Source organism: Delphinapterus leucas, chromosome 5 (assembly GCF_059928025.1).
Source record: "Delphinapterus leucas isolate spDelLeu-1000000601 "Yukka" chromosome 5, BTC_Dleu_Yukka2, whole genome shotgun sequence".
Lineage (NCBI taxonomy): Eukaryota > Metazoa > Chordata > Mammalia > Artiodactyla > Monodontidae > Delphinapterus > Delphinapterus leucas.
This window is the reverse complement of record NC_143133.1, coordinates 135,846,316-135,860,433: the sequence shown is the minus strand read 5'-3', so window position 1 is coordinate 135,860,433 and position 14,118 is coordinate 135,846,316. Positions and strand designations below refer to the sequence as shown.

Below are 14,118 nucleotides of genomic sequence, written 5' to 3'. Positions count from 1 at the left end.
ATTATTTTACAATTAGTTGGGCCATGTCTGAGCCCAGAAGGAAAACTTCAATTTCAGTCATCTTATTTTCCTTGAATAGAACCCAGTGCTACCAAAACTCAGGTCAATTCAACTTTTCACACAAGGGTTTCTCACCGTTGTCTGAAGCTGAACCAACATAAATGTAAATGCTCAGAATTTTAAGTACTTTTTCAAGCTGCCATATAAAATAGCAATAATGGGTCTCCACGCACCAAAGAAAAACAAACACACAAACAAACCAAAAAACTAAGCTTGTAACTTCATTTTCAAGGTGGAACATGGTCAGAGCCTATAAAACCTAATACCTAACCCTGAATTTGGACTGCAAATCTATCACTGAAACATCTAGTAAATGACTCAATTTGTTTACACAGCTCTGTACCTTTTTACGGCCTTGCCATAAAGAAGTCATTACATCCTTTCCCTTTATTTTGTTTAAGAGTGTTTGAATGAACCTCCGAACCACAAGCCAGTTAAACGAGCTCTCCTTAGATGGATGTGGTCTCATATAATTCACCACTACCGGGGAAATTTTCAAAACAATGTTTGTAGTTTGGAAACACCACCCACTCCCACACTCTCGAAGTACTTCCTGCGCTTTATGCAGTTTTAAACGTCCAGCAGATATATTAAATAACTCCTCCTTTTCCATTTTTCCAAGTAAAAAGTGTGGCATTTGCACTTCTTCCAGAAGATGTGCACCTCTGAGTGTTTTGCTATAGGGTAGTTTGGCTGTTTGGAAATGACTGCAAAGGAAGATCGCAAGGAAATGTGGGATCCAGACACCTTAATTGATTTCCAAGGACGTAAATGTTAGTTCTCAAAGGAAACCATCCTAAAGCAGTTAGCTTAATGGGTTGCCCAACAGGTGCCCAGCAAAAGTTATCAGTACGGGACTTCCCTGGTGGCGCAGTGGTTAAGAATCCGCCTGCCAATGCAGGGGACACGGGTTCGAGCCCTGGTCCGGGAAGATCCCACATGCCGCGGAGCAATTAAACCCGTGCACCACAACTACTGAGCCTCTGCTCTAGAGCCCGCGAGCCACAACTACTGAGCCCACGCACCACAACTACTGAAGCCTGCACTCTAGAGCCCGTGCTCCGCAACAAGAGAAGCCACCACGATGAGAAGCCCGCGCACCACAACGAAGAGTAGCCCCCGCTCGCCGCAACCAGAGAAAGCCGGCGTGCAGCAATGAAGACCCAACACAGCCAATCAAAAGTTACCAGTACAGATTAAAGATAAATTTTCTACCATGACAAAACAGGTGCTTTCTTAAAACAAACACACAGATTATTTAATTCTTAATTTTACATTCTTAATCGTGCCTGTAAACACCAAGCCTGTTAATTTTCTCAAGAAAACAGAGGTTAGAACCACTTTTTCAAGGGTTACCATTTATCAATGAGGTATCTAGAGTCAACATCCTGGCCAGATTTTGACCAGGAACACCTGCTAGTTTTTGATTGTGGATTTTTCTACAGCCAGACAGTTTTGCGACTAACACAAAATACAGATACAGCCGAGGCCATACACATCTCTAATATACAGGAAACTGCATCTGAAACTGTAAAAACATCGTACGCTATGAGATCTAGTCACCTGTATCACAAAGGCTGTCCACTGTCATGTGGACCTCCAGAAACAGAGTGTAGTTTAGTTTAGAGGTAAAAGTAAAGCAAGTCACGAAACATACGCATTGAGACATCGCTGCTTATCTAACAGGAAGCCTCCCCAATACCTTTTATTACCCACAACATAACCCTATTACCATCAGGGGAGACCCGCCTCCAGGACACCCCATCTCTGGCCCTCGATGTGCACTAGCTAATTCGGTTTCTCGTTTTTATGGTGTTCAGTCTCCTTTGAATGGCTAAGCAGATGGCAAGTCACACTCTAGTAAGAAGGAGTCTAGTCTATTTCCAAAGAAAAACATGAAAATGCTGGAAGCTACTGTGTTCTTCCTGTGTTCTTAAACCATTTGCACCCTACCACCACCATGCCTCAGGTTTAAAGTCAGATACATCAGAAATGAACCCTGCAGGTTCCCCTTTTTTCCAAACCCAGGAAGACATTTCCAGTAAGGAACTGAATACTTTTTTGTTCTCATCTCATCTCATCACATTTTAAGCAAACATTCCTTCTTCATACATGGATTTTAAACATCACCTGTTGCCACAGAAAAAGACATTATAACGCTTTAATGACTCCCAATTTGCATTTCTCATCACCTCAGCCTATGACTGTGTGTGGCAAATACAGGAAACAAGCTGTGATTCATTCCTCAGTTGGAAAAATAAAAAGATAAATAGTAGGACTCTTTAAAAGACAGATGTCCTTATAAACACCCAGCAAAAACAACTGCTAGAAACAACACAAGGTGAGCCCCTCGCAAGCCCAGCTTCTGTTGTTCATGGTTCCTGATCTCTGCAGTGACTCTCAAGGCAGGTGCAGGAGCCAGCTGGGCAGTGGAGCACAGAAGCCCATCCCCATCTGGCAAACGCTGAGAAGCTTAAAATAGTACGCACTCACGAACAAGGCTTCCCTGGAACGCAAATGGCCTGCCTTCAAACAAAATAGCATGGCATCCACATCACATCGAATGCATTCATTTCAGATCCTTAAATACCTCAAAATATTTCTAGCATTGGGTCCAGGGAACCAGGACAAACCTCCCCAGAGGTTACTCAATGCAAACTAACCTCACAGGAATTAATTTTCCAGGAAATTCAACATCCTTTCCCTTAAAAGTATAAAGGCCGTTTTCCTCGCTCCTTGCAAGGGAATACAGCTTCATCACACTGATTCTACGTGTGCTGCCCCTTTATCACATCCTGTCCCACACCCGGCCTCCTTCTGCATGCCATCCGTTTTGTGAATGAAGTGTGAAATTAGCACTTTGTTTACATAAAGCAGGCAGCAGAGATGGCATGGACACAGGCTTAGCTTATCTGAGTGTCACTGAGGCTGTGCAGCCTGCACTCGGACCCGTTCAGAACCTCCCAAGAAAACCCCAATAAGCCCTTAGCCGCTCACACCGAAGTGGAACTGCTACCTGCCTGCCTAGAAAGCAACTGGAAAGAAAAGGTTTGACTCAACCTTAAGCATGAAGACAGCCTTTCCTTTTTTTAAATTAAAGCTGATTTACAATGTTGTGTTAGTTTCAAGTGTACAGCAAAGTGATGCAGTTACACACACACACACATATGTATCTCTATCTATGATTTTTCACATTCTTTTCCCTTCTAGGTTATTACAAAATACTGAGTGGAGCTCCCTGTGCTCTACAGTCGGTCCTTGTTGGTTATCCATTTTATATACAGTAGTGTGTATCTGCTAATCGCAACCTCCTAATTTACCCCTCCTCCACTTTCCCCCTTGGTAACCTTCAGCTGTTTTTCTATGTCTGTGAGTCTGAGTCTGTTTTGTAAGTAAGTTCACCTCTATCATGTTTTATATGGAATCAATAGATTCCACATCTAACTGATATCACATGATATTTGCCTTTCTGTGTCTGACTTCACTCTGTATGACAGACTCTAGCTCCATCCATGTCACTGCAAATGGCATTATTTCATTCTTTTTTATGGCTTGGTAATATTCCATTGTATATATGCACCACATCTTCTTTAGCCATTCACCTGTCGATGGACGTTTAGGTTGCTTCCATGTCCTGGCTATTGTAAATAGAGCTGCAATGAACATTGTGAATTATGTTTTAAATTAAGTAATTTTATTATAAAAATTACTCTTTTTGAATTATGGTTTTCTCAGGGTATATGCCCAGGAGTGGGATTGCTGGGTCACATGGTAGCTCTATTTTTAGTTGTTTAAGGAACCTCCATACTGTTCTCCATAGTGGCTGCATCAATTTACATTCCTACCAGCAGTGCAAGAGGGTTCCCTTTTCTCCACACCCTCTCCAGCATTTCTTGTTTGCAGAGTAAAGACAACCTTCTCCTGGATTCTGCTTCTGAGCTGCCCTGCACACAGCACCAGGGCCTTACATCTCCCCTGCCTCTGTTCATCCTCAACCCCAGACTTGCTTCTATCCTGGGCTGCAGGCTGTCCCCTTGGCCTAGAACACTTTCCTCTTCTCCCTTCTCAAGCCCACTTCAAAGTATGCCATCTCCCCCGTGGGAGCTTTTCTCCATGCGCTTCTTTTCCGCGTGGAATCCACCACCTGGTCAATCACCAGAGGAACCGGGGGGTCACGGTAAAGCCCTCTGCGTTCCCACAGCTCCTGGAGCCCAGAACCAACAGACCTGGAGATAAACTCCAGAGCTGCCATCCTCCTCGGACAGTGCTTCGCAAGGGCAAGGGCTGCATCTCCTTCTCTGTGTACCCGGCACCTCGGGCAGAGCTTAGCACAGAGCACAAGCTCATAAACTGCTGTTTAAAAACAATGTTCTAATAAAACGTTAGACCATTAACTCATGACGGGGGAGGCGCGTGGCTGAGTCCTGGCTTGTAGTCAGAGCCAGGTCCAAACGTTCACCAGCTGTGCGACCTTGGCTACTTGGCCAGCCTGGCCTCGGTGTTCCTCCCAATAGCGCACGGTGGGGGGGGGGGGGTCACAGAGATGAACTGTGGACTGTCTGCAAACACTGAGCACCAGCGCCGCACCCAGCGGGCTCTCGGGGAGTCATCATCAACATCACAAGACCAGAGACCCACCAGGGACCCTTTGGTCCCACTGAATCGCCCCCCGTGGCGGCATCCAAATACTGCCCTTCCCGGGAGCGCGTCCCGGTTTCTCATCAGCGCGCAGCGTATACAGGTGCAACGCAAAGCCGCGTCCTTGCGCTGGCTACCATCGACGGGCCTCGTGCTGTCTGGGGATGGTGTTTTCTCTCAAAGAGCCAGACACCCGCTTTGCCTGCCGCCCCCAGACACTGCAACAACCCGACACACCATCCCTTAATTGAGAGATGGTTCAACTACCCTTCAATGGGGAAAATGCCAAATCCGAAAAAAACAAAAATCACAGTTTGAAAATAAAAAGGAATTAAGCCTAACACCACGAAAGCTAAATTAGTGAAGCTAGCCTGGCAAAGACGGTTTGGCTTTGCAACAAGGCAGATGTCCAAGGGGGGCGGCTGCCCCATCACCGCGGGACTGGGAATAACCACTTGAAGGTGGGGCAGAGAGCCCGACGTGAAGGCAGATGGCAGATAAGAGGGGCTGAACTCCATCTGAAATGTATCCTCCCGACCTAAACCACAGAATGAGCTCATGCTACCAAAAACATCACGCTTACGAACTTGGCTTTAAGGATAAACGTAATTAACATAACTCCTCTTTATAACTGTAGCTCATTTGTTCTCAGATTCTGAACTCTGTAAACAAAATTTTTTACAAAGGTAAATGAATTCTGTTTTAGGCAAGCTGATCCAGTTCACAGCTACGAATTTATCTCCTTGATGCTCTTGATTTAAGAGCAGTCTGAACCTCTGAATAGAATGCCCTGTATAATATAGGGTAAATAAAGGCTAAAGTCACTCATTACATCCATTGCAAAAGAATAACAGGCTGTGTGTTCTAGAGCTCACTAAACCATGCTTATTTACTCACTTCTACGGTACTTCACCACTGAGACATCCTGCTAACTAAAATGTTCAAAATTGTTAAAAAAAAAAAAAAAAAAAGAAAGAAACAAAGAAAAGAAAACCTCCCAGTGGAACCAAGATTTCCCATGTCAACCTTCCCCCTCAGCATCAAGAAATATGGCAAAATATGCCAATCAACATTGTTCATCCACGGACCCGCTGAAAATTCGATCCCAGCCCATCACAGTAACAATTCTAAAGGAAGTATTTCAAGTCATTTGCCAAACTGGCAGATTTCTACCCCAACAGAGGTGTTACCGTAGACCTTGGCCAGAGTATCTGCTCTGCATCGTTAATAGGATTATTCCGAGATTGTTGTCCTTAGCGTGCCCGTAAAGAATGTTTCAGGATCAAGGGAGCCCAAGCTGCCCTTACAACCCCCAAAGCACAAAACCTCCCAGAACAGTAAAGAAATGCATTTATGCCAAGTGTTGGAATTTTGAAACTAGAACGCCATTTGCCTCACTGGTTCCCATGGAAGGAAAACGTATCAGCCCACAAGCCGTTGAACCCGGCTACCCTCCAGCGCGACCTTGACAAAGTCACCTCGGTGGTCTAGGCCTCACGGTACACATCACTGTGGACGGACTCCTGGGACCCTTCCGGCCCTGACGGTCCACCTGCCAGAATTACTGCGGCTTTCTATCCTGTGCACGTTCTCCGTGAGCCACAAGCAGAAGGTGGGAAGCACACTGATGCTGGAGTGTGTCAGCCATTCAACCTCACCATCTGCGCAGTCCTGGGTCCAGATCACATGCGTGCGACCCAGCTGCAGCGCTACAGAGGTGCACAGCCCCGTGGCACTTTTAAGACAGTAACTAGCACCGCTTCTAGAAAACCTACCCACCGGCTTGGTACACACGCTCCTGGTCACGTGGTACATTTACCAAGATGATAAAGTAGAACCCTCACTGGTGGCTCCCATCCCAACCAATAAGCAAGCGCATCTTGCTTTGCAAAAAGTCAAGCAACGGTGAAAGTTCCAGTATCAGAAAGCCACCTTCCAAGACGGGCTGCTGTTCCAGGCAATACCAGAGTCCTGCTTAAGCAAGGCACCGCATCCAGAACCGTCTAACAAATATTTACTCTATGCCACCCTTCGTTCCAGGCGCTGGCGCACCCATAAAGGGCAAGTCTGACAGGGCCACGCTCTCAGGGGCCTTACATTCTACAGGGGTGGCAGGGAGACAATAAATAAACCAATAAACAAGCAGAATATCACAGTGGTAAGTGCTATGCAGTGAATTACCCTTGACGTGATAAACAGGGGTGGTTAATGAAAGTGGTTAGAAAAAAGACCTCGCAGAGAAGGTGGTCTCTTTAACCCAGATGGCAGGAATGTGGTACCCAGGCCAAAGCAGCTGCCCGGTGTTGCCTGGGGAACCAGGAACAGGCACCTGAGGGCTGCAATCCCACGTCACACGTGCCACGTCCCCTGCCGCGTCTCACCCCCAGGCCTCCACCCTTGACAGGCTCGAAGCAAAGAAGCTGCAGGAAGGAGGCTTGAAGGAGGCTGTACCCTTTCTTCTCTCTGGGTCCTTCAAGCTGCAAGTGGGTCGGGCCCGAGTGCCCAGCAATGGGGAGAAGAGACAGGAGTTTTAACTCCCCTGTGAACTAAACTGTCCATAGCTGAAAGTGTCAAAAGGCTTAAGCATCAGTGTGGCAGGCGCAGGAGGGATCCATCAGGAAGGAGGCCAGCAGGGTTGGAGCAGTGTCCCCAATGTCCCCAGCTGTGCCGGGCATTAACGCTGTGGCTTCTGCTCAAAGATGCTCCATCTGTCCTCGAGGAGTGGCCAGGCTCCTTCTCAACCCACTGGCGATGTTTCAGTATTTCCACAATGGGTGTGGTCGTACCCCGTGCTTACCAGCCAAAAATCGACCACTAGGCGTATCCTCAGGAGACAGAGAAGGGGGATGCGAGGGAAAAAAATCACAGGTGGAGGCAGTGGTAGAGAAAAATAATTCACAGAGACTGTTTAACCAACGAGCGTTCAGAAATTATATGGCGTCATACAGAGATATTCTGGCTACAGATAACACTTGCAAATAGAACCATCAGAGGCATCAAAAGCAGGCCAAGTAAATGAAGGGACTTTTATTACGACTTCTACCATGTTGGTTGATACAAACAGAAACCTCCCCTCTGCTCAGTGCTCTGGAATAACCTAAATGGGAAAAGAATTTGAGAAAGAATAGATGTATGTATACATACGACTGAATCACTTTGCTGTACACCTGAAACTAACACAACATCGTTAATCAACTATACTCTGATATAAAATAAAATAAAATTTCTTTAAAAAGAAAAAAAAGAAGCATCAAGGGAAATGTTTAGCAGTCTTGGGAACATTTCGGGGGGAAGGTGGACATTACAAATGCACTGATTCAATTATTTTTTATTTAACACACATCACATTATCATTAGATTTCTATTTCTACAAAAAGTGTGCAAGTTTATAGATAAAACAATTTTTTGCACCAAAATGTTGAAAAAAACATGTAGTAGAAGAGAATGTCAAGAAGATATGTAAGGAATAAGTTTCAGGAAGGATGAACTAAGAATAAACCAAGCTAAGACGTTGGTGCCCGACACAGGGCACTACAAAATACACCAAGGAGGAAAGTGTAGAGTCGGCCCCCAGCATCTATTTACAACTATCCAACAAATGATATATAGTCCCTGAGGCTTCGTACAGACCTTTTTACTTTCTAATCACCTTTCAGAGGTAAACACCAAGTTTATAAGATTAAGGGTAGAAGGTAACAGCTGGGAGAAGAGGAAATGTCACCATAAAATAGAAGGGGGATTTTTTGTCACCTATGGTGAAAAGCAATATTCATCATTACATAATGGTGCTTCACTTCTCCAACTTCCTCAACTACCCCAAACAGAGCAGAGAACCAGGAGGAAGTTAAAAAACAAAAAAAAACCCCTCTAGATAACAAAAATAAATGTCACAAAGGTCATGCACGACAACTTATAGACTAACAGGAAAGTCCCCTGGGTCCTCGGGCAGAGCTATGTACTCTTGGACACTATTCTAAAGGTTGTGACGATCTGCCTTGCAGTAAATACAGCTTTGAAGCTGCTACCTAGGGCAGAGGGGAGGGGAGTGGATATGGGCACACTGGCAATGGGAGGAGGGGTGAGCTGGCACTGAAAGAGACGCACTGAAAAGCCGTAAACACAAGACACACGTACTGAGCGAGGCACCAGGGGACCATCTGTCCCCAAAGTAAATGGCCGCACAGGCCACAGAAGCCCTTGAGGACAAGTGCGCAAACAATAAACGATGCTCAGTGGGGAAAGGGAAGGGGGAGGGGCAATCTGGGGTAGGGGATTAGAAGGTACGCTATTATTATGTTGAAAATAAGCTACGAGGATATATTACACCACACAGGAATGTAGCCGATATTTTACAGTAACTATAAACGGAGGATAACCTTTAACAATCATGAATCACTATACTGTACACCTGTAACTTACCTAACATTATACATCAACTGCACTTAAATTTTTTAAAATAACGTTCGTAAGGAAAACCCTAATCAACAGAGACATATCCCAAATCTACACTCACAACAGTTAATAGAACAGTCAGAAGCATGTTTCAGGGCTATGGGTAAATTAAAATCCCTCCCCAGTGACACAAGGTGGGTGAGGCCTCATCCCACCGACAACCCTGTGATTGGCATCTACTGGGGCTAAACACACGCGGTAAACAAAGTAAGCTGTGTTCCGTTTCGCTTGAGACGCGCCTGATTCCCTCTGCTACAGCCCGGAAGCAGCATCCCAGAACGCGCCCATTTCCTGGGAGGAGTCCTCTCCTAAAAGGAGTGCATGCAGACCACACTCATTTCCCCATGGCCGTACAGCGCGTCCAGGCCAGAAACCCTACCTGCGTCAGCGCTCTCATCTTTCATCTCCCTCTCTACGTTAAATCTGGGGGCAGATCCTTGGTGGATATGTGAGACTTCATTGTCAGCAGTCAGATTAAGAATGAAAGACACAAAGGCGGGAGTTCCCTGTGGTCCAGCGGTTAGTTAGGGCTCCGCGCTTTCACTCATGGAGCCCAGGTTCAATGCTTGGTCTGGGAACTAAGCTCCCACAAGCTGCGCAGCGAGACCAAAAAAAAAAAAAAAAAAAAAAGACACAAAGGCACCTCATAGTACTGGAGGATAAAATTATTTTTCCAGTAAAGTGGCAAGAACTGCAACAGAGTTTTGAGGAGAGAAACAACTAACTAAAACAGGGTAAGTGACACTGACCCCTCACACCTAATTTTGAAGTGCCTCCCTTGCCCCAGTCTAAATCCAAGTGCCCAGCATCGGTTAGAGCAATCAATTTCCATGTTTGACAGGGCTCAGGACACCCAGTTGATTTTGAAACTGAGCAGGCCTGGGGATCTGATGGAGTCAACCCCACAGGAGACTCTGGAATTCTCCAGGGAAGAGAGTAACCATCCATCGGGGAGGGGGGTGGTCAATGGTGGACAGAATGACCTCCGACTGTCACAACAGATCAATTTGGACATCTCACATTTAGCACTTCTTCGAAGACCTTTCTGAATATGACACAGTGCACAGACTGCGTGAATGGCGTTTTCTATGTGGTACCCTCAGGTGGGTCTGTACTGGGGGAATTAGACTCTCATCTACATTGAGAAGCAACAGGGCAATCAGAAACCAATCATAATTCAGTAAGAGGGAAAAAAAAATGCCCACATGACGGAATGGAAAAGTTGAAAGCCACAAAAAGAGGAGAAAGTTCCAACAAAGCCGCTCACTTTCCTGGGGGATCTTCCTTAGCACCCACCTGTTACCCTCGCATCCTGGAACCTTCCATGCGCGGGAAGATAGCTCTACACCGCCCCCTAGCGCTGGCCGCCCCGCTTCTCAGGCTGAGCACCGCAAGGTGAGCGGTTCCTCCACCTCCACTTACTTCCGGCTGCCAACCCTCCCAAAGGCTAAACATAGACCAGTCCTCTGCACACAGATTAGGAAACCACCCGGCTATTTTTAGCATCATGCATCTTAGGAATGGAAATGGCCCAGCCTCTGACGGCAACACAATGTGTGTGGCCTGGCTTCACGCACCCACTTCTCAGGAGGGGGGTGAATCGACCCCGGAAAGTGGCCAAAGACCCCGGTGAAAGTTCTGGGCCTCGTTACAAAGCGACGATGGCACGTGGACCACAAGAAAGAATGGCAAGGAGAGGACAATGACAAGTACAAGTCGCGAAGGGACTCGGGAAGATGAGAGATGCCAGGACAGGCCTGATAAGTAAGTCAGAGCATTAGGAGAAAGGATCTGGGATGGAAAAAATAAAAAAAACAGAAGCCAGGAGCCAGGGATACGGTGCATGGTCATTTGGGGAAACTTGGTCCAGTCAGAAGCGATATTTTGAACTGGGCATTTATTTTACGTGATAAAGAACAGAGGTTGGTCTGATCCGTCTCCTGCCAGGGTACAAGTGGCGCTGTGGCTTCTTTGATCCCCCCCCTCGCCCCCCCCCCCCGCCCTGTCCCCGCGCCCCCGGCCCTCTGCAGTCCCCGTGATTGGACGTGGATCCCTTTGATCAGCAGCTCAAGCAGCCTGCAGGTGCCCCGTCCCATCACATCACCAAGTCGTAAGAAGCAACCACAGTACCATCAGCTGATAAATGGTGATGCCTTGTCTTGCTGCCCAAACAGCGAGTACAGATAATGGCTACAAAGGTCCCAGGAATCCTTATTTTCTCTCTTTTTGGACTCTAGAACTTTCTGTGCTTTCTTAAAGGTGAACACTCTGGAGAGTTTCAATCCAAACTTGAAGCTCTGAGACACCCCCCACAAAACCTACAGAAAAAGTTGCTTGTGACTTAAAAACACAGTTCAGGGCATTCTGATCTCCTAGGCACATGCTGCTCACGTTCGTTTCGCACGGTTCATGAAGTGACAGCCTTCTTGCATTCTGAACAGATGGCATATAAAGCAGTAAAAACATGTACATTTCTTTTCAAATAACACCGAGAGCCGCCACTTGTAAACAGGGTGTTTAATATTCTAATTTTAGACAGCCTGCATTGACATTGTGGTTTCGTGTGCAGTATAAAATTTCTATTTACAAAGTAGTCTCAAAAATGACTTCATAATGTTAGATCAAGAGCAAAAGGGTTTAGAAATTGAATGATGTAAATCATATGGGGTTCAGAGGCTAAGCAAATTACACACCCTGAAGCAGCCCTGGCTTTATGAAAGGAGCCTTTCTCCAGCTCTGTGCGATCCCAGCCCAAGGGAACTTGCATCTGAGAGTTTTCTAAACATTTCAGGTACACTTGAAAGGTGAAAGTAATTCTCATTTCCTATGCAGGATTAAGTCGTTTCCAGCACACACAAACTAGCAGTCACTCACCATCGCATAGAAAAACACACCACCAGAAAGGTAAGGGCTTCAGGAGTACAAAGGCACATTAAAAAAAAAAAAAAAAGAGCACAAGAGAAATACACCTTTTTAATTCCCCCCTGCACATGTCCACGGGGCCCTCGACCTCTTGGCTTGCTATCTACTTACTGATTAATTGATGCCTTTCCACCGCGAGCGCTTCAATTAATGCGGCTGACACACGTCCTGGGACACCCCTCCCCAGGGCAAAAAGCTCGGAGGAGAGTCAAACATGCCAGGACGCGTTCGTGTCGGACTCGGGTCTAGAGGCAGTTCTCGAACTTAGGACTCCGGCGACGAGAGGTCTTGCAAGCGCGCTGGCCCTGACGCCCCCCAGGGCTCCCAGCATGTCCGCGCTGCGGCGGCGCCTGCGGGGACACTCAGGCTGCCCCGCTGGAGCCCGGCGGCCGCTGCCCCAGCCGCAGGCTGCGAGGAAGCTCCGCGAACGCGGCGCGCGGGCCGGGGTGCGTCCCGCCCGGGCGCGCCGGGCGGCGCGGGCGGCGCGGCAGGGGACGGAGCGGGGGCACTCACCGTTCTGCTCCTTGGTGCTGGCGAGCTGGAGCTTGCTGCTCAGGCTGGACTCAGCCCGGGTCCCGGGTCTCTGGCCGGCCAGGGCGGATGTCAGCAGCAGGAGCCCGAAGAGGAGCATTGGGCTGAGCGGGCGGGCGCGCGGGCGGCGGGCACTGGGGCGGCGGGGCTGCGGGCCGGGCTCAGCGCCGCCGAGCCCCGCGGGCTCCTTCCCACATCCTCCCATCCAAGGCTTTCTCCGAGGGCCCTCTTCGGCGTCTCCAGTTTGCGCCGAGGATCAAAGCAGAACCTGGACCTGAACCAGTTCCCCGAGGTCTGAACAGATCCTGCGCCGCGCCGCGGCGGCGTGGGGGGGGGGGGATGGGGGCGAAGGCGAGGGGGAGGGGGGGACGCGGGGGCCGCGCGCGCCGCCGAGGAGTCCCCGGCCAGGGCCCCGAGCACCTGTCAGCCGGCCGACGGCCCGGCGGCGGGTCGGGGGTCGCGCGGGGCCGGCCTGCAGCCCGCGGGGCGGCCGGCACCTTCCAATCGATCACAGAGCTGCCGGTCGGGGCGCTCTCCGGGCGCCGCGGCCGCCCCGCCCCCAGCTCGAGGGGGAGGGGAGGCCCAGGCGCGGGCGCGGCGCCGGGGCCGGGGGGTGTACCGAGCGGGGCCGGGGTCCCGGCCAAGGCCGCCCAGGGCCGGGCGCACGGAGGCCGCGGGACGCGCTGCCCGCCCGGCGCGCGGCGCGGATCGAGCACCTGGAGGCGGTCCCGCGCGCCCGCCCCGCGCAGCGCCGGAGGTCGGGCAGGGGTCGCGCGGGGGCCGCTCGGGCGTCCCCTCCCCAGCGCTCGGGCGGCGCGGCGAGCGGGCCCCGGGCGCGGTGCAGGCCGGCGCGGACCTCGCGTGTCCCCTCCCCTTCCCCACCTTCCCGGCGCCGGGGGGGGGTGGCCGGGGTCCCATGCGCCCGGGCGGTCCGGCAGGTGCCGGCGCGCGCGCGCGGGGTGCCGCGGGGCCCCGGCGGGGGGATGCGGCCCGGGCTCCCCGGGCGCCACGCGACGAGCCGGCTGGGCGCGGCGGGCGCTGCCCGAGCCGGGGGACGAGGGGAGAACTTCCTGCGCCTCCCCGCCTCCGCGCGGCCCTCCCCCCCGGGCCGGGGCTCCTCGTTCCTTCCCGAGGGCATCCCCGTCCCCAGAGGGCCGGGCTGCGACCCTCGGCCAGGCTTTCTGCGCCCGAGGAAGAAGGGAAGCCGGAACGCAGGGAGGTCTTTGCCTCCAGCTTCCAGCCCTCTGAAGCAGGGAGTGGAAAAAAGTAAAAGTAAAGACAAATGGCCGGGATAGAACACCATTTATTCCTTTAACAAACACTGTAGGGACCGAATGCCTCCTGAGTCGGGCACTGTTGTAAAACTGCAGACATGCAACCAGGCAAAAGTCTCTGCCCTCGTGAAGCCTGCCTCAAATTAGTTGTCAAGCAAGTGCCAGGGCAGGCAAAGCACAAAGAGCGCCCACCTCCTGTCAAAGAGCCGAGGCGAACGACAGGACCAGGTAAGGCCGGGGG

The 14,118-nt window shown here is 50.0% G+C and overlaps 1 protein-coding gene across 1 annotated transcript in view; it reads right to left on the bottom strand.

Moving 5' to 3' along the window:
- Nucleotides 1-12,816, bottom strand: part of PDGFC (platelet derived growth factor C) — a 218,366-nt gene extending 205,550 nt beyond the window's left edge. Inside the window, exon 1 of the mRNA XM_022582211.2 lies at nt 12,586-12,816. Coding sequence (XP_022437919.1) covers nt 12,586-12,808 — 223 coding nt within the window. The 5' untranslated portion in view covers nt 12,809-12,816. The remainder of the gene's footprint in view (nt 1-12,585) is intronic.
- Between the last annotated feature and the right edge of the window lie 1,302 nt (nt 12,817-14,118).